General features: G+C 40.5%; 1 protein-coding gene across 1 annotated transcript; it reads left to right on the top strand.

The window, feature by feature from the left end:
• Window positions 1–4,675: 4,675 nt before the first annotated feature.
• Window positions 4,676–14,472, top strand: CCNJ (cyclin J). Its single transcript, XM_027648186.1, has 5 exons — window positions 4,676–4,902; window positions 6,613–6,823; window positions 9,288–9,587; window positions 9,673–9,832; window positions 11,303–14,472. Exons 1-5 carry the CDS (start codon window positions 4,834–4,836, stop codon window positions 11,712–11,714), a joined length of 1,152 nt encoding a protein of 383 aa, XP_027503987.1. The 5' UTR covers window positions 4,676–4,833; the 3' UTR covers window positions 11,715–14,472.
• The last annotated feature ends 4,199 nt before the right edge of the window (window positions 14,473–18,671 follow it).

The raw sequence follows: 18,671 nt of genomic DNA, 5'->3' as shown, positions 1-18,671 counted from the left end.
TACAAATTACATCCACCAACACTCTTCCACTTTTATAAGTGTTTCCTTCATCCAACACATTACCAAAAACATATACATTTATCCTAATGCCAAATAAAACATTCATGGGCACACATTTTTATAGTAGCTTCCCAGAAAATGGGAAAACATTTAAAGCCAAATTGTTCATTAAAATGTTTCATGAAAAGCATGTATCATTCTCAGATGTTTTCTCTCTTAATAGTCATATTAACTAAAGTCAACTGTTCCAAAGGATTTGGAACTATTTACCAGCTCAGTTCAAACCTATTAATCACATTTCAGTAGCTATTCTGGGAATCCAAATCCCCAGACAATTTGAAAATCTCACCCACAGAGTACCTTTAGCATTCAATAGTCTTCACAAATACAACCCTGGAGTACTTCCTTCAGGAGACTGTCCTCATTAATGCTTCTGAAGTGTTACGACTTTTTTACCAACATGGCACATTTCATCTACCACCACGCTGCAAAAGAGCTCTGTGAGCAATTACAGTCCTGTCTTCACAGTGATTCATTCCCTTTAATTAAATGCCCTTGAAATATTATTGCTATGAATGTCATCAGATGCAGCCTCCGTTTGAAAATAAGATGAACAAGGGCAGAACAGAAGCAGAGCTAACATTCTCAGCACCAAGAAACTCAGAAAATAAGTTTGGACAATTTTTTTTTTTAATAATTCTCAGTTCTACAAAACTGAGATTCTTTTACATTATAACTCAAAAAGTACAGTCCTTCAAAAATGCCTTTTTAAGGAATTACCATCTCTTTATTCAGATGAGAATGACCAAGGAGCAACCAAAAAAAACCCAAACAAACCACAATTAACATAGCAACTGAGCTGTTGTTTAAATATTTCTGTCAGTGCTATGTCACCCCAGAATTTAGCCACTATCCTGGGCACTGCTTACATAGCTGAAGTGTTTGATTCATCCCATTTTGCCAGTCAAGACAATCCCAAACTTCAGAGAGGTATCTTATGACAGTGGGCACAGAAGTAGAATAGTGTGTCAGTCTTTAGAAACTTGTACTCTGTGGCTGATGTACCATTAAAACTAAGAACAATACACCAGAAACAGATCCTTTTTTATTAGGGGGGTTCTAATGTAGAGAGATGATGGTTTGCAGGATCAGAGCATTTGCTGTACTTGGCAATTACTTCCAAGTTCTTAATTTGTATTTTAAAACCCACATTTCTTTTTCCACAGGCCAAGAAGAACCACCAGAAAAACAGGGGAGGAAAAAGCAGCTTAAACACATAAATACATGCATCAACTCCTGAGATACAGATCTAACCTTCCAGCAACTACAAAGAGAAGCCAGCTCACCCATCACGTCTGAAACTGTTAGGACTATAACCTGTGAATTACAGATCCATAAATTGTAAGACTTCAGCAACATCCTCTTTAGAAGATTCCACAAAAATGATACAGGCATTTTAGTCCAGATTTCACAGGTTACATTCTAGCCTATTTTGGGTGTAGTTCAGAGTAATAATTTTTCTTGGTGAGTTCCAAGAATAACAGTGTTTCTTGCTACTTGGCACCTTTTCAAAGCACAGACAGCAGCTCTCAAAGCCAATTTCATTCCCCCCTTGAGATACATGTATTTGCTTAGGTGATCCAGGGTCATTTACAGAAAGAGGATACCAATTTCAAAGTGGTTTCATAACATTTAATTCTGTTTTCTGTTCTCTCAGGTTCCATACACCATACATACTTCACACTTTTCAGTTTCTCGCTAATGAAAACTTAAGGACTGCTACTGAAAGTCATGTTTAATTTTCTCTGTTTATTCTAAAGACTTACTGAGTTGGTTTTATTCCATCCTGACTTACATACAGAGGACTACGGTAGGAATACTTAAAGCACTGCACACAACCTTGACCATTAAAAGTAGACAAAGTCTGGACCAGTTAAAAAAATACCACAGGTTAATGCTTTTAGGATAGATTATAAAACATGCAAAGAAGCTGTATTAACCTATTCTCATTACAGCTGTGCTACTCCCATTCCCATTTAAATCCCTAAAATGTGATCTTGCAAACGCTGAACTCTGAAAACAAACAGCTGCAGTTTGGCACTCCAAGACTGTACTCAGATCTTCCAGTCGGGGCTAATGCACCAACTGAGGTCATAGAAGGGGAGTGTTGGAAGGGGAGCTCCAGGATCATCTGGTCCAAACTTTCTTGGCAAAAGCATGGTCCAGATAAGATGGTCCAGCACCCTATCCAACTGAATCTTAGAAGTGTCCAACGTCGGGGAAATCACCACTTCCCTGAGGGGATTATTCCAATGGCTGATTGTTAACAGCTGAAAAGATGTATGCTTCCTGCAGATGATGACCTGAGTGTACTTAAGCACTTTGCCTTTTCAATAGGATGAGTTTCTGAATGTCTCCAAGAGAAGAAAAATGCATGCTAGGAGCAATCCTGGCCTTGGGTGGGATGATGCTCTTTCCAAACTTATGTTTTCATTGCATGAAAAGCAGATACACATGTAACTGTTCACAAGATCAGCAACTCAATTAACATAGGCTGTATGGGAACTTGGGAAAAGTATCTGAAATAGGTAGTTCCACAGCTCACTCAACTTTCTAGAGTGGCAAGTAACAGCGACATAATTGCTTTCCTGTTACATGTAAGTGAAATAGCCCTCAGAGCACATAGCCTTGTCAGGATGGTGTTTCCTACCCCAGTCAAAAAAGCACACCTGAAAAATAAGCCAGCAAGTATCAATATTTTTTTTCCCACTTTACAGTTCATCAAGAGACTATTCCACATAGCCTTTAAAAGCTCTAGGGGGAGGCAGCAGTGCTAGTAGTCATAACAGTAGAAACATCACTTCCCTGTTTCAGCCCATTGTAACAGGTTTTTAGCATGTTGGTGTTTATTAGTTTTCCCCTCTTCATGCAGGCAACACATTTTTGAAGGCCATAAAGATTTTGTAAAAGACAAGGTCTCAGTTTGGAATCTGCTTTTGAGATTTATCTTACCCTTAAAACATACTATTTGGTATGGCCTTTCTTCAAGAATAAACAATTTAAAAACTATATCTGCAAATATCAAAATTAGCTTGAGCATGCACTTGCCTATAATATAATGTACAGAAATGAGACAAAAAACCATCAGACCAGCAAAATGCTGATTTGCAAATAGCCCACAGATCTCAGATACCTAATCTAAATAGTTGAAATATTTTCTCAACTATGCACAAAAATTACCTTTTTTTTCTTCAGAAAACTATGTAGCATTTTATAACATCTGCCATAAATTAAAACTGACCAAAACTGCATCCTCAAAAACAAGGGTTCCCACCTATGAGCACACATCCTCAGAGGAAAGGGACTACTGCAGTTCGTAGACACTCATGTTGAAAGCAACAGGCTTTTACAGTCCCCACTACAGAGTAATTAAACTGCTTATGTCAAAAAGTTGGTTTCCATTTTCTTAATTAAAAAGAAAGGAAAAATGTCTGAGCAAGGGTAGAAATGAAAAATTAAATATACTCCTTCAACATAAATTGCATCCAAAGCACTTCTCCTCCAACGCTTTGCCTTGTACCAGGTTTTACATTCTCATTAGCTGGTGGTTTGGATATTTAGAAATTCAAATACGTAAAGCACTATGAAGCACCAACTATTGCTTTTGTTTCCGTAGCAGGGGGTTACCGAGAAGTGGCGGCACCCGGGAAAAGTCTTTCTGAGCACAGAGCAGGTGCCGAGCACCTCCTGCTGACACAGGGCAGGAGCTCCCGGTCACCGGCCGCCAGGACGCGGACCCTGCGCTCTGGTGAGCGGCACAGGCTATGGACAAGCGGGATGTGTGCCACTGCCACTGCACACCGTCCCACTGGGATTGAGCCAGCAGGGAACAAGCGCTCGGCCGCGAAATAAATCCAACACTGGAACCGCAGAGCTCCTGCAGCCCAGGAGGGCTGTGCGCCCCGCACTGCTCCCGGGACAGTGTGTCTGCGGGGCAAGGGCTGAGCGAGGGGCCGCCGCCACCACGTGCAAACACCGCACAGCTCAGCCAGACAGGGAGAGAACCGGGGGAAAGGGAGGGAACAAACAAACAAATAAACAAACAAAACCCCAAACAAACAAAGAAAAAGGTCTTATCCAGAGCTCGGGGCGGGGGCTGAACACCGCCGTGCTCCGGCCGGGCGAGCCCCGCCGATCGGGATAGCACAGACTCCCCACAACACTCACCCAGCCAGACCCCCCCCCCCCCGGCCCGGCCCTTTATCAGCGCGGCCGCGGAGCCTCCGCGGGTCCGAAGCCCCCCCGCGCCCGGCCAGGTAACGCCGCGCGCTGATTGGCGATCGGCGGGCGCCCCGCGCTGTAAAGCGGTTGGCCATTGGCGGGCGGGAGGGCCGTGCTGTAAGGCGGGCGGCCATTGGTGGACGGGCGGCCGCGTGCGGGCGCTGCCCGGCTTTGTACACGCGCGGCCCTTTAACAATGGGCGCGGCGGGCGGCACCGCGTGATGGCGGCGCAGCCCCGGGGCCGCCGCGCCGCGCTCGGGTGTCCCGGGCCGTGTCCCGGGCCGGGCCCCGCCGCCTCCCCCGCGCCCGTCGCCACCTCCGAGCCCCCCTCGCCCGGCCGTGCCCCGCCGCGGGAGGGGGTGGCTTAACGAGCCGCACTTGTGCCCCGCATGGCGGCCAGCTGGGCCGGGGGGCCGGGGGCGCCCCGCGGCAGCTGATCGCGGTTAACCGGAGGCGAGCCAGAAAGGGGCGAGGGTGGCGCTGCCCGTCCCGCCCTCAGCCAGCGCCGCTTCCTTCCCGGGGCCCGGGCCCGGGTGCTGTGCCGCGCCGCCGATGGAGCTGGAGGCGCAGTGGTGGACAGGACAGCTGGCGGCCGACATCCACCAAGCGCTTCGGTACAAGGTACCCCGGGGGGTGGCCCCGGCGCCTTTGTGGGGCTGCGGCGGGCGGAGAGCGCGTGTGGGGCGGCCCGGCTCGGCGGGGTCGGCTTTTGTAAATTTTGTAAACCTTGAACCCGCCGTGCCTTCCTTCCGTCCCGCGGATGTTCGGACCGTCTGCCCTGACAGCGGGTCCGAGCGGCCGGACTGTGCCCTCGCTGCTCTGGAAGGCACAGGGGGCACGGAGCGCCCGGTGCTGCTGTCGGGATGTGTACGGCGGTCCAGGTCTGAACTCCGCGGGGAGTGCGGTGATGTTATTGGAACAAAAAAAACTCAGACAAACAAAAAACCGATGGTACAAACGCTGTGTGCGGTAAGAATAGTAGAGGGTTTAGGCAATCTCTCGGATTTGCTTCGACTGACTCAAAAGTTGTTCTTTGGGGCTACTTTCATAAAGCACATCTTACACACAGAGCTGAAAATCAGTTTACAGTGACTGAACCTACTAAAAACGTGCCTTTGCTGCCTGATAGTAGTCGGCCAGCGGATTATTTTTCCTGAAGGCGTGGCTGCTAAAGTAACTTTTTTTTTTTTGGTGGGGGTTATGGGGACGTGAGAGAAGGACAAGGTCATTTATTTGCTACCAAAGTTATCATTACTAAAGCTAAGTTGCTGTGGAAGGTGAATTCTGAAGCTTAGTAGGTGGAGGGTTGGTTTGTGCAGGGTTTTTTTCACTTCAATAGCATGTTTCAGAACTTTGAATTCACATTAAAACTTTTAAAAATTTGTGTGACTCCATTCCTACTCGATGTCATAAAGTTAAATTAATCAAGTTAAATCAAATCAAGTTAATTTCTGCTGGAAATGTAATTTTACTCAAAATCCTATTTACACATCGTGAGTGGGCTGCACAATCTAACTCATAAATTTATTCATGATACTGCTGTATACAAGAGGAGGTACTGACTACTAGGCAGGAGCCTCAGGAACGATGTTTTCTACCAGTCCAAATTTTTTGCTCAAAGTAGATCATGCCACGGATTTTTCTCAGCTTTCTTGTTGGTAAGGCTTTGTTTTGAGGGGTCCCCCTGGAAATCTGAGACGATGTGAGGTTTGTGTACACTTAACTGTAATCGGTGTCAGTGCGGCATCGATCAGGTCAGCGTTTAAACACGCGCCTGCAGCAAATGTTGGAACGTGCACTCCCCATTCCTCTTCTTAAGGTTCAGCTAGCTGTTAGTGGTCTTTTCCTGGAGGTAGAAGATTTGGCAGCATTGGAACTTGCAAATACTGCGGTGCAAAGTCTGGTTGCTGGGATTGAGCTGTAGCAAGAGAGAGGTTGAGTTAAACTATTGGACTTCGAGTTGAAGCAGCTGAGGAGTACTTGCATACCCTTGCTGTGTCCCTGCTGGCAGGTAGAGCCTTTGCAGCAGAGGTAATACAATAGAAACTGTAAAAGCTGAAGTCACTCTGGCAGATTGCCCAGTTGAAATATGTTAAATTTTAAATTGTTATACTAATGTTGTGTAGAAATAAAGTATTTCTTAGTTCTTCTGTAATACAACAAATAGATTTTGTTCTGTGAAAAAGGAGTCCGAGATCATGTGAAGAGAAGGAAGAAACCCTTTGAGAATTCCATGATAAATTTGAGAATATCAGCTATATTAATTTGATATCAATTAATACCAAACTAAAATGATGGTTTTAATAAAACTACCTGCTGCTGTCCACTTAGGAGCTGAAGCTGCCCTCCTACAAAGGCCAGTCTCCCCAGTTACACCTGAGAAGATACTTTGCAGACCTGATTGCCATCGTGAGCAATCGGTTCAGGCTCTGCCCTGCTGCGCGACACCTGGCTGTGTATCTGCTGGACCTCTTCATGGACCGCTATGACATATCCACACAGCAGCTGCACGTGGTTGCTCTTTCCTGTTTACTTTTAGCGAGTAAGTATGTGGTACCAGCCTTTATATAGATTATAATAGAGGTATATAATCTACAGATAGAGATATATAACTGAGATACGTAACATAGGTTGTACTGCCAAATGTGAGTTGTGTCTTGGTGGGATAGAGCAGATGGGGGAAACAAAGTGAATAAAAAAGATGAGTAGATTAGTCTGTGTCAGTTTGGCCCAAATGGTAGAGCCTTTCTTTAGACTCTCATTTTGATTTCTGTTGGCACCTGATGAAACTGAGGCTAGAAAAAACAAACTGCGATTAAAACTAATGTTTATGCTTGGAAGCAAATTATTCTAATGTGAACTTTTAGAGCTATGTTGTAGGAGCAGAAAAACTGTCTTACTAGAGATATCTCAAAATAGGTAGATCATGTGGTGGAAATGAGAAATTTGCATATCTGTGATAAAGGAAGAAGTTAAATAAACCATATGTAGACTGTGCTGCATTCTGCTGATGGTGCTTGTGCTTCTGGAATACTTCAGATTTTGTAAATCGCAATGTTCTCTAAGCAAGCTAAAGCTAATATAAATCGTATTGTGGCATACAAAATGTAATACTGGTGAAATAGATTTGTCAATGCACAATACTCTGAAGGTAGAACTAATTACAAACAGTCATTATGAACAGTGCTGCCTGTATTGACCTCAGCTAGATTCTTGTGGTGTCTATCCATCTTTCAACATTTGTGGACCCCTTTTGGATGTCCCTGAAGAAATATGGGTGTGGTTTGCTGGGAAGTCTGCTGGCACTTGTTCTTAAACCAACAGATTCAAAGAACCTGGTCCTAGCAGCAGAACTTAACTGTTGGTTCAGTTTCGGCTGATCTGTTTCTCTGAATCTGTTTTCATTTTCTCAGGTAAGATGTATCACACACTAGCTCTAGGCCCTCTTCACTACAAAACTGGAGCACTATGGTGTTGGCTGGTTTTGGTGAACGACATCCTTTCATTGCATCCCCTGTCTCCACCAACACAGCTATTCAGGAGAATAGTTAAACAAGAAAAGCATTATTTCAGATTCTTCTAAAGAGTAGACACTGACTGGGTGCCACCAGCCAGCAATCTTCTCTTGGCAAAGGATGTCATGCTGAGTATGAAAACCTTGCCTCAGAAACCACTGTAATCCATTTAGGAAAATGGATTGGCTTTGAACTAATGCCAGATTTTCAAATTAAATTCATGTTCTGAAGAGAATTTGTGTGGGGTTTTTTTAAATGACCTCTGCCATCTTTCATGACAAGCTGCAAGTAGAGCTCTGAAAGCCTGGAGTACTCACTGTTCTGAGAAGCAGTGTATGGATTGGTTCAGAGAGCACAAACTAGAATGCTATTTTAAACTTTTGCCCTGAGTGGCTTAAACAAGCAGTTTAATCAGTGGTGTAATAAGTTATGACACTGATATATCTGATAAGGTTATATAAGTAATAAGAGAAATTATTATGTGACACCTGAAGTTTTTATTTCTGTAATTGCTAGAGTATGAGAAACAAAAACTAACAGACTGGGACTGGTATTGGATTAAGTCCTGTATAAGTACCTCCACTGTTGAAAAAAGCAAACGTTCGCGTATGTTCAGTCCTGCAAAACTCAAAGAATGTGCATTTACAACATATCATGTAGTACTGAATAGAGTGTAAGATGGAAAGAATTTGCAATGAAATTGAAATAGCACAACCATATGGCAAACTGTATGGAAATGTGACACTTGTTTCTTTTATTAATGGGTTTTCTACGTACATAATTTTGCTTTAGGCTAAAAACATACACGCCTGACAAGTTAAAAGTCCAAGGAAAGCTGAAGCTGCTAGCAGTGTTAAAGTTGAAACTGTGTATGGCAGAGGGGGTTTTCAGATGCACATTGCTGAAATCCACTTGTTTGAACTGCTGGAGCAGTTTGCCAGCTCTCAAATCTAAAACTGTACTTACCGTAGCAGGCATTAACAGCAGCCACGTTTACTAGAGCTCTAACTATGCTCTAATGAGTTCTAGAAACAAAAAGGGTCTGTGGGGGTGGGAGGGTGATTAAAGCCAAATGCTGTGGTGGTTGTTTGCCAAGTCACATCACAGGGGTATTTCACTGATGATGGGGGCACATTACACAATAATTTGGTGACAAAAACTTGCTTATGCAGTGCCAGTGATGTCCTAACACATCTTACTTTTGCTCTTGGCAACCAGCTTCTGTGTGCCAGCATGAGAAAACCGACAGGAAACATGGCACTGCACAATATCCTACCCAGTGTTTGACATTATCTGCTGAAATCTAGCCATTAATAGTACATACCCCTTTTTGTCTCTGATGTATTCCATTTGAGCTTTGCATCTGCAGGAAAGTCTCAGGCTTGTTAGTAGAATTGAAATATGACCAATGAAGACATTAGATACAATCCATTTTATAGTTCACTTGTGCTGAACCTTTTTTTTTCCCCTCCTCTTTCTGTTCACCTGAAGGTAAATTTGAAGAAAAGGAAGACAGTGTTCCCAAACTTGAACAGTTGAACAGCTTGGGCTGTATGACTAACATGAATTTGGTACTAACAAAACAGAATTTGCTTCATATGGAGTTGTTGTTGCTAGAAACATTTCAGTGGAATTTGTGCCTCCCAACTGCTGCTCATTTCATCGACTATTATCTTTCTATTGCTGTCCATGAGACTGATCTTCATGATGGCTGGCCAATGGTCTGCTTAGAGAAGACTAAGTTATATATGGCAAAGTATGCTGATTACTTTCTGGAAGTATCATTGCAAGGTGAGTTATGGATTTCAGAGTATGACTCCTTTGTTGTCCTGACAGATAACGTCAAACTTAATCTTTTCTCATTCCTTCTTTCTAGATCACGAATTTTTAAATTATGCTCCATCTTTAGTTGCTACTGCATGTGTAGCTTCTTCAAGGATTATCTTGCGTCTCTCACCAACGTGGCCTACCCGCCTGCACCATCTGACTGCCTACTCCTGGGATTTCCTGGTGCCCTGTATTGAGCGACTGTTGATGTAAGTTAACAGCACCAGCTTTACTTAAAGCCTGTTTCTGCATCTGTTGTTATGCTTAATTGCTGTCAACACTACAATTAAATTTCTTTCTTAATTTCTGTTTCTCTGTTCTGAAAATACTTACGTATTAGGGAATATTGTTAGGTAATAGCTGTTTTGTTCTTTCCAAAAAAGAAACTTTGTCAGATCTCTTTCCTGTTCTTTCAACAAACAAACCTCAGCCTCGCATTTCCACTGAACATCTTCTGGGATGCTCTGAGAATCTTAGATAACTTGTTCCCAATCTCTCTGTTCTGCTCAGAGAGCAAAAGGAGATGGTGAAGCATACCGAAGGCATAGGAGCTTCCATACAGAAGACTTAGAAGTTCAAGGCATCTCCAAACAGATGATGGATCAAACGTGCAGACTGTTTGAGTGGCCAGCTTTTGGGGGAGGAAATGACAGGGAGTTTGTATCTATTTTTGCTGTATCCATTCTTGCACTACAGTGGAGAGATACAGCTGACATGAGATAAAGATGCCAACGTATGCCAAGTGAACCTTACTGGGAAAGGATGTTACACAATCTGCTTTCCCCCTACAGAAGTTTGCTCTTGCCCAGATCTGAACATAATTTTGATCAGTAGAAGCACAGTGGTATCTAGAAGAATCACATTGGTGTTAGAAGTGTGACATTATGACCCCAATGGCCTCTTTTGGTTTCACTAATGTGTGTGATGAAAGTCAAACTAGTACCTGAAGCATGCAAGTGCTGTTGCAGAAGTGTTTTCAGTATTGCTCTGGAACAGTTTGTGGGGGGAGCACCATAACAAATTAGGAATGAAGTGTGCACATCTGCTTAGCCTCAGCATAAGAGCAAGAAGGAGTGTGTCTAGATATATTTCAGACAGGTGTAAATCAAAGGGAATTAGTGAGCTTACTGGATGGTGTAGAAAAAAGGGGAGAGGAAGGAAAAAAAGTGTTTCTGCTTCCCAGAACAGGATCCAATATCAATATAATCAGTATACATATGAACTTTAAGTACTGTAATGGAGTTTTTAAAAACATTTCTGATATCCTGTCTTCAAAAACCTTATGCTCTGTTTAATTTACATGAGGTAGAAGTAGCAAATACCTTCCAGTTTCAGGTTATGATGATCTGGAAATTTATTGGGATAATAAAGTGCAGTACCAAACTTTACTGCACTTTAATTCTAGATACTGCTGTATTATTTGTATTGTACTTGGCTATTATCTGCATTTTTATTGCTATGCAGTGAAGTGAAATGCTGAAAAAAGACTGTACCCTTACCAAATTTTAAAACCTTAGATGATTGTAAAGGGTAGGCTAAAACTATTTTCCTTCATCTTTTAAAAAAGCTTTGGAAGCTTTCAGATATTTGCATCATTTTTAGGGTACTCTTAAAAGTTAGCCCAGAAGAGTTTAAATAGTATCTATTTTGATGTATTCTCTGTTCTCCATTTGTTTCAGTGCGCACGATAATGACGTGAAGGAAGCAAACAAGCAAAAAGGACAACATGCTCAGTCTGCCCAACACTCTGTATTTCAGCCCCCAGCCCCAACCCCCCAGCAGACCAATGCTCAGCAGCACATACCCCACTATCTCCAGGCTCATCAGTCTTCATTACAGTACCACCATCAGACATCACAGCAGCAAAGCTGCCAACAGATACTGTCATCTAATCACACAGCATCTTACCCACTTCAGACTTGCCCTGCTGCCTTACAGTCCAGTGGTCAGGCCCGAGGCCACGTACAGACTGGTGCTGCCACGTCCTTGGCTGTGCCACTGGAAGTGAAGCCATGTATTAGTGTCTCCTACAACCGGAGTTACCAAGTGAATGGACGATATTTTTGTATTACTCCCTGCTTTGAGAGGTGATAACTACAAAATATTTTTGTGCTTGTTTGTTTGGGGTGGGGAGTTGTGTGGAAATTGTTTCATTTTTTTGTTAAATCTCAATTAAGTTTGAGGGCAAAAAATTGAATAAAAAAGGTGTCTTTCCAGGAAAAAAAGCAACTGGATTGGCAACCGGTACCACAGCTCAAATACAGACTGCAAAAAATAAGCACTCAGACCATCCTCTGAAAAAGACTGTATGCTTGGGGATAATAAGTTCTTACTCTGACACTCAGCATACTCAGTTCTCCTAATGTGTGTCTGTGAAATACTATTCAAAAGAAAAATAGCTGTGGGCTAACTACAGACTTACCTTTTAATGAAGGAGATAATGCAGTATTATTTTGAAGACATTTATGTAATACCACCATACAGTATTAACAATTACCTTATATTTACTGAAACTCAAGAATCCACTGAATGCCAGACTTCTACAGATACATGGTGATCACAGGAAGAAACAAATGTCATTTGGCTAACTCCATACTCTTGCCCCTTTTTCACCACTTGCATTGGATATTTTGCTTTAGGCTAAGGCATGTGAGTTAACTGGTATTTTGGCTAGTTTTTAAGTTCTGTACCTTGCAGGAGAGACAATATCTTTTTGCCTCTTTTCTCCTCCCTATCCTTTTTATGTTTAAAGTAACTCTTTCATACTAACTCAGGGAATTTTCTATTCATTACTCTGTGCTGCTGGTTTGTACACTAATTTGGGTATAACTTGAGGAAGGAAGGCAGAGAGGGAAGATGCTATAGCAAGTGAAGTGGCTTTTCTTCAGGGCATCTATGCAGAGAACCAAAGGGATATGTCAGTGTTCACAGAACATAGATGTGAACTACTGCCCAGCAGTGTGGTAATTGAAGAAAAGAGAAAGTTTCAGCTGAACTTGTACTGTACCAGAACTTCTGCACTGGCTGTGATTGCTCTGTGTACACACACACACACATGTGTGTTATTAACCAACAGAAAGCATCCTCCAGTTGTACTGACAGTGTCACTCGTACAAAACAAGTACAGTTAAATGCTTACAGAAATCCAGTTCTGTCAGGCTTAGAGTGGAGGGAAATTCTCAGGTAATAATGGGGCAACTTTTTCTTCTACTATTTGGGAGTTCTAGAAGAAGATACAGATATTTACTCTTCTAAATGGGTGGATCAAAAATATATTGCAGAGCGAACTGCTTTATCACAATTAAGGTGCTAATTACATAACTTTATGGAATTACACTCTCTCCTGTGGAGTGGATAGTGTGAGGGTAGAAAGCTTCACTCATCCAACTCTTGGATGAAAATGGTGGTAGAGATATTAATGAGATGGTTTGGGGTTTTTTTGTTTGTTTCTTTTTGTTTGGTTGGTTTTTTCCCTAATACAAGAGGATACCTGACTTTTTCCTGTGGTAGAATGGGAGGAAGAGGTATGGATGACAGGATTCTTACTACTTAAAAATATCTTTATAGTATATAGGCTTAAGGGGTTTTTCTGGTTGTTTTATTTGTTCTTTTACCACCTTCTCGCCTGTCTTAGTGGCAGCACTTAAAATTGTGTACCATCAAATGACACTGAAGTATTGTGAATCTTACAGAGACAGTTTTGAAAGAAGGGGCAATTAAGTTACAATATCAATATTAAAATGAAGCCTTTATGACTATAATGTTCAGAATGGAGGGAGGACAGCTGTGTTCATTCATTCTGGTATTGAATTATGTAACGTGCTGTGAAAACCTATTTATTGTTGAGGAGAAGAAATCCTGTTTCTCTTGTTTTGTCTTTTAAATCCCAATTTTTGTTGTGGGCTTTTGTAGCATAGATGTGCAAGTCAAGAGGGATGGGAGGGTGAATGGAAAAGATGACCCTCTCTGTTTTATGCTAGAGAATCAACTTTGAAATAGGCATAGTGTGATCAGTTCTTTATTAAAAGTGCAAGTTGGTTTGGGTTTTTTTTTCTTCTCCTCTCCTCTTAATGAATATTTCCCCATGTCTGAGAGTAGTGTTAAGTAGAGACTTTCCACCTCATAAGATGCTGTGCTTTTTACTTGGCACTGTTACCCATTTTAGAGGGAAATGGACTTCTTTCTGCTGGTTTGATTTGTTGCAATGCTGTATCCAAGTCCTCAGTGCCCTAACTACCTCTGATGCTATGAATGTACAGTCTTGTAATAGACCATGACTTGAAATAACAGCAGATGCCTGTAGCAATTTTTTCTGTAAAATCTTTAAATCAGCTAACTTGTCATCTTTTTTGTGACACAGCAGTATAGGCTCTTCTTTTTTGGGGGTATTAGTAAATTTATTCCATAGGCATTCAATATATAAAAATTTAACTAATACTTAACACTGGAATTATAATGGGGGGGGGCTTTTTCAGTTAGTTAATACTGCAAATTTGCATTTAATAGGGTATTATTTGACTATTTTGAGACATTAGGTCAATTGTAAAAAGATCCACTACATGCTGTTTGTTTTTAATTTATTACCTAGTTTGCGGTTTTTTTCTGACACTACAGCTGCATCATGACTACAGAGAAAATGTACACTGAACAGTTTCAATCTATATTATTTAAAAGGGCTTTACCAGTGTACATTAAAAATACACTGTTCTTACTATTAGAACCAAAATGTGTTTTTTATGGCATAAATAAGAATGGTGCTCCTAAATGCAAAATGTCCAAAACAATGGAATCTTTCTGAGTGCTATGCATTCAACTTATTTTTTAAAATAAAACTAGTTTTGAGTAAGAAGGCTCCAGTGTGTATTATGCTTGTGTGTGTGTGGTTTTTTAAAATATGTAAACTGTCTTGCCCTGGGTATGGGCTGAAGCTGTAAGGACTTCTTTCTCTCCCTCCCCCCTACCTTTCTGTAACACTATCATCAGCTTCAGGAACACACTGACTTCACAATTGAAAAAATAGGAAGGAAATCATGCAGGAAGGGGCTTTAAAACTAATTGCAGCCATAGCATATGCTAAATATTGTACACTTCAACAATGTGTCTAGTACAGAGCTGTAACAAAGAAATCAAGAACAAAAGGACTGAAGTAGTTCAAGAGCCGGGGGGATGAACTCATTTCATTCTTATAACAAAAAAATCAAGCAGTGATACTGGCAATCTCCAATTTCTAATACTAAAAATCATTTAGGACACATAGGGATAGCCATTTGTCAAGAGCTACAAGCACTTATGTTATTTACAATAGCTGTGAAGGCTCAGTCATGCTGAAGGCAGCATAAAATCACATGATGCATCCTAGCACAAATATTTTTGATTGTTTTGAACTTCTGATAACTGCTGCATAGTAGAAGAAATTCTAGTTTTTCCTACCAATGTGCACATTTCACATTTGTAATAAGGTGGTGATCATGGCTAGAGTTCAAAAATTAGGTAGCTTGCATAGAATTTAATTCCTCTAAAGTTAGAAAATTAGGTTATGAGGCCTCAGTCAGCTTTCACCCATCCACTTAGGAATAACCTCTGTGAAAACCTTTTTTAGAGGGCCTAGAGCCAGAGAGAGAGCAAACTACTCTGTCCCACTAAGGAACAAGGGCAATGCTCAGCATGATGGTGGCATGCACATTACATGGGTACTTTGATCTGGAAAGTTTCATCCTCACCCTTAAGGCTGAAAAAGTCAAGTCTGTCTAGACTGTCTCCTTGAGATTTCAAGTTTTTATATTTTTTATATTTTATATATTATATTTTATATTTTATATTTTTATATATATAGGAACTATCCCTGGCATTTATGAGTCTTAACAGTTACAAGGACTGCCAGATACTTTTCAACATTTCAGTAGAAGTCTCAGATTCAGATATTAAATTGCAAGTCCGAGGCTTTTTTTGTGTTTGCACGTAACCAGAAAATCTGTATCTCTGCTTCCTGTGACCCAGGTTCATTATCTGCATTAAAATATGAGTATATTTAAGCATTGCAAATTTAGCTTAAAAGATGAAATTTCAAGTTAACATTTTGGTGACTGGCACATCACCAGGAATAAAGACTTTTTGCAACTGTAGTACTGCTTTTTATACAAGCCAGAAAGTAATGCAGTATCCTCCTTTAATACTTCATAAACTGTACAGTCTGATGGTTCACAGGAACAAAAGTCTTGTGAGTAGATAAGGCCTTATCTGAGTGAGCACAAGTGCCCAGTTTGTCATCTCGTACTACAAGGCTGTCAACAGCAACTTTTGAAAACACGAAGTAAAGCAGCAATAACAAAATACACAGCTATTTTTAGTCTCCATCACAGTGATATTTTAGAAGTTATGGCACAAGCACAGCTGTGAAGTTTACATTACAAATTTTGCTCTTTCCCTGTAATTAAATGTTAGATAGTAAATTTTGATAACTTCAATAAACAAGACATACATTCTGACAAAGAAAAGCATTTGCTACTAAACATTCAAAACAATGTATTCACTGAATTAATTAAAGGGTAACCATATAGAAAGTAGCTCCAGGTTTTAGAAATCCTCAGTGCAACCAAGGATGTGGACTTCTGCTGCCAGTCCTACCAAGATAAGAAAAGAACCTTAAGGAAGACTTCAGGTGTTAAAATTATAAACTTGAGATTCAGTATATAATGTTCATATTCATCACTGCAAGTCAGTTAAAATTGTCACACCTATTAGCTGGTGTATGCTAATGTTTAGAACTATTACTTGCTTTTCTTTGAACATTTGCATTTACTCTCTTGAAGGAGCAAGATACAGGAATACTTCCATAGAACAACCCGTTAAAGCTCTCTTAAAGTATGCACTTCCTATCTTCTATTAATAATTGAAAAGACCACTCTAAGGCTATATATACTATAGGAATTTGTTCATGCTAATCAGTCAGTAATTACTAGGAGATTTACTAGGAGCTATTAGAATACCAGTTTATAGTTTATTCCACAAATAATGCATGGTTAGCATCTTCCTGGAACAAATAACAATTTTTTTGTGGTACTGAAATGATGCATTATGGTTTTGCCACATTTTGCAACCAAAAAGCTGCATTTCCTAGTTTTCATTCCTTATCTAGATGATTGCTGTAAGTCCCTTCCAACTGAAATATCGAGTCTATTATCTTTTTCATGAGAGGTCAGCAACAGTAACTTTGTTTCAAGACATAATTTAACTACAGGATTCTTTTTCATGCCTGATAAGAGAAACTTAAGAAGACCCACAAATATTTGAATATGGATGAAAACACTTATCAAGAGAAAATTCTTTGCTAGGAATTTTGGAAAAATAAGTGCCAGGCTGATACTCAGCTTCAATTACTAACTGCAAATGCACGTGTGGCATCTGCATACAGTATCTGATAACTGGGGGAAAATTTATTACATCTGCAACTGGGAAGGATTATTTAAGAGGACAAAACAATTGTTACGTATCTTTATCAACAACCACTCTCTGGTTAAAACCTTTTAATATATAAAAGGTCCTCTACTGCACGTGCAATGGTTATAGTTAAAATGAAGCATTTTACAATTACCTTTTATGGACTTTGTTGCTTGTCAAGTATTACATGTCAAGAATTATTTTCAAGATGTATTGTCAAGAGTTATTTTTTCCTTATCAAGAGTTATTTTCTCCTTAAACACCTTTTTCTATGCATTGAGGTATCTTGGTATCTTTATCATATTTAAGAAAACAAAGAAGATATGTAAAACATTACTTAGAAATTTTCAGAAAACTGTAACATATAATTGAATAGAAGTATCTGAAAATTATTGTATGCACAATGGATATGCACCTTGTACACACTGTGGATATTCCAGTACTCGAGCTCACCAGACTGAGTACTTTTAAGACTTACCCTCCTTTCAGCTCCCCCTCAAATTTGTTAATGAGACTCCACAGCGGAAGAGAAAGACAGATTATGAATCTGCTTCTTGTCAACACAATGTCATGCAAGATTTTGCCAAATCCCTCTTTTACCCTTTTCTACAGTCATCTACTTATATATTTTTATTCCAACCACCAATCAACTATTTTACTTAGAGAGGAGTTTTCTATTTCTTTTGTTTGTTTTTAAAGTGGTAACAGCAGCAGTGCTTTGCTAAGTGTTGCAGTGTGCTTTAGATGCATAAATTTTGCAGGAGGGTAGATGACACTCCAGATGGTTTCGCTGCAGATCTCCAGAGATGGAGAAATTCTTCAGAAAAGCCACAGAGACTGTTTCCAGGGAAAGTGCCTGTATTTTGGAGAGCACTTCTATGCTTCTGGCCTTGCATTGTATCTCAGCACTCATATCTTATCTCAGTGCACACTCACTGGGGTGCAATAAGGACAATCTCCAAGGACTTGGATATTCCATACCCTTCTAACAGAGATTATGAATACCTAGACTATTTTCATTGACAGATAGAGGAGTGGGTGTGTCTCCTAAGACTTAAGAGAACTAGCTGGTAAAAAGGCAGCAAGCATGCAGCACTGCACCTAGGAGAGACCACTAAGAATTTTTTCCACGTCCTCAATCAGCTGGACTGTGAGAACACAAAACTAGCTTGGAATCACTTCCATTGCAATTTTCTCTTGGCAAATGCTGCCTGTTTTGTTTGTTTCCATAAGCCATCCCCTGTTTATATATTCCTGTTTACACTTAATGTTAGTGCATGCATTGGTTTATTTTTAACAGGATACTATCTTATCTCCACATTCTTGCATTCTCCCCATTGATGAAGCATCAGCATTCTGGAGAGCATGAAAATGTATCAAACTTCTTGGAACAGATCCCCTTGCAATACAGCCCCATTAAGAGAATCCAAAAGAATTTTTCTAGTTAGTACAAATGCCATTTTCCTTCCTATATCAGCACAAAATGGATATCAGCAATGATGTGCACCTCCATTAGAAAAGAAAGTAAAAAGGCTATTTAGCTTCCTTATATACTTGCAGTAAGATTATAAAATAGATTTAAAGCAGCACTTTCTTCTGCAACCTTTTACA

The sequence above is a fragment of the Corapipo altera genome, unplaced genomic scaffold, assembly GCF_003945725.1.
Source record: "Corapipo altera isolate COAL_440 unplaced genomic scaffold, ASM394572v1 56, whole genome shotgun sequence".
Classification (NCBI taxonomy): Eukaryota; Metazoa; Chordata; class Aves; order Passeriformes; family Pipridae; genus Corapipo; species Corapipo altera.
This window is presented reverse-complemented; position numbering and strand designations above follow the sequence as displayed.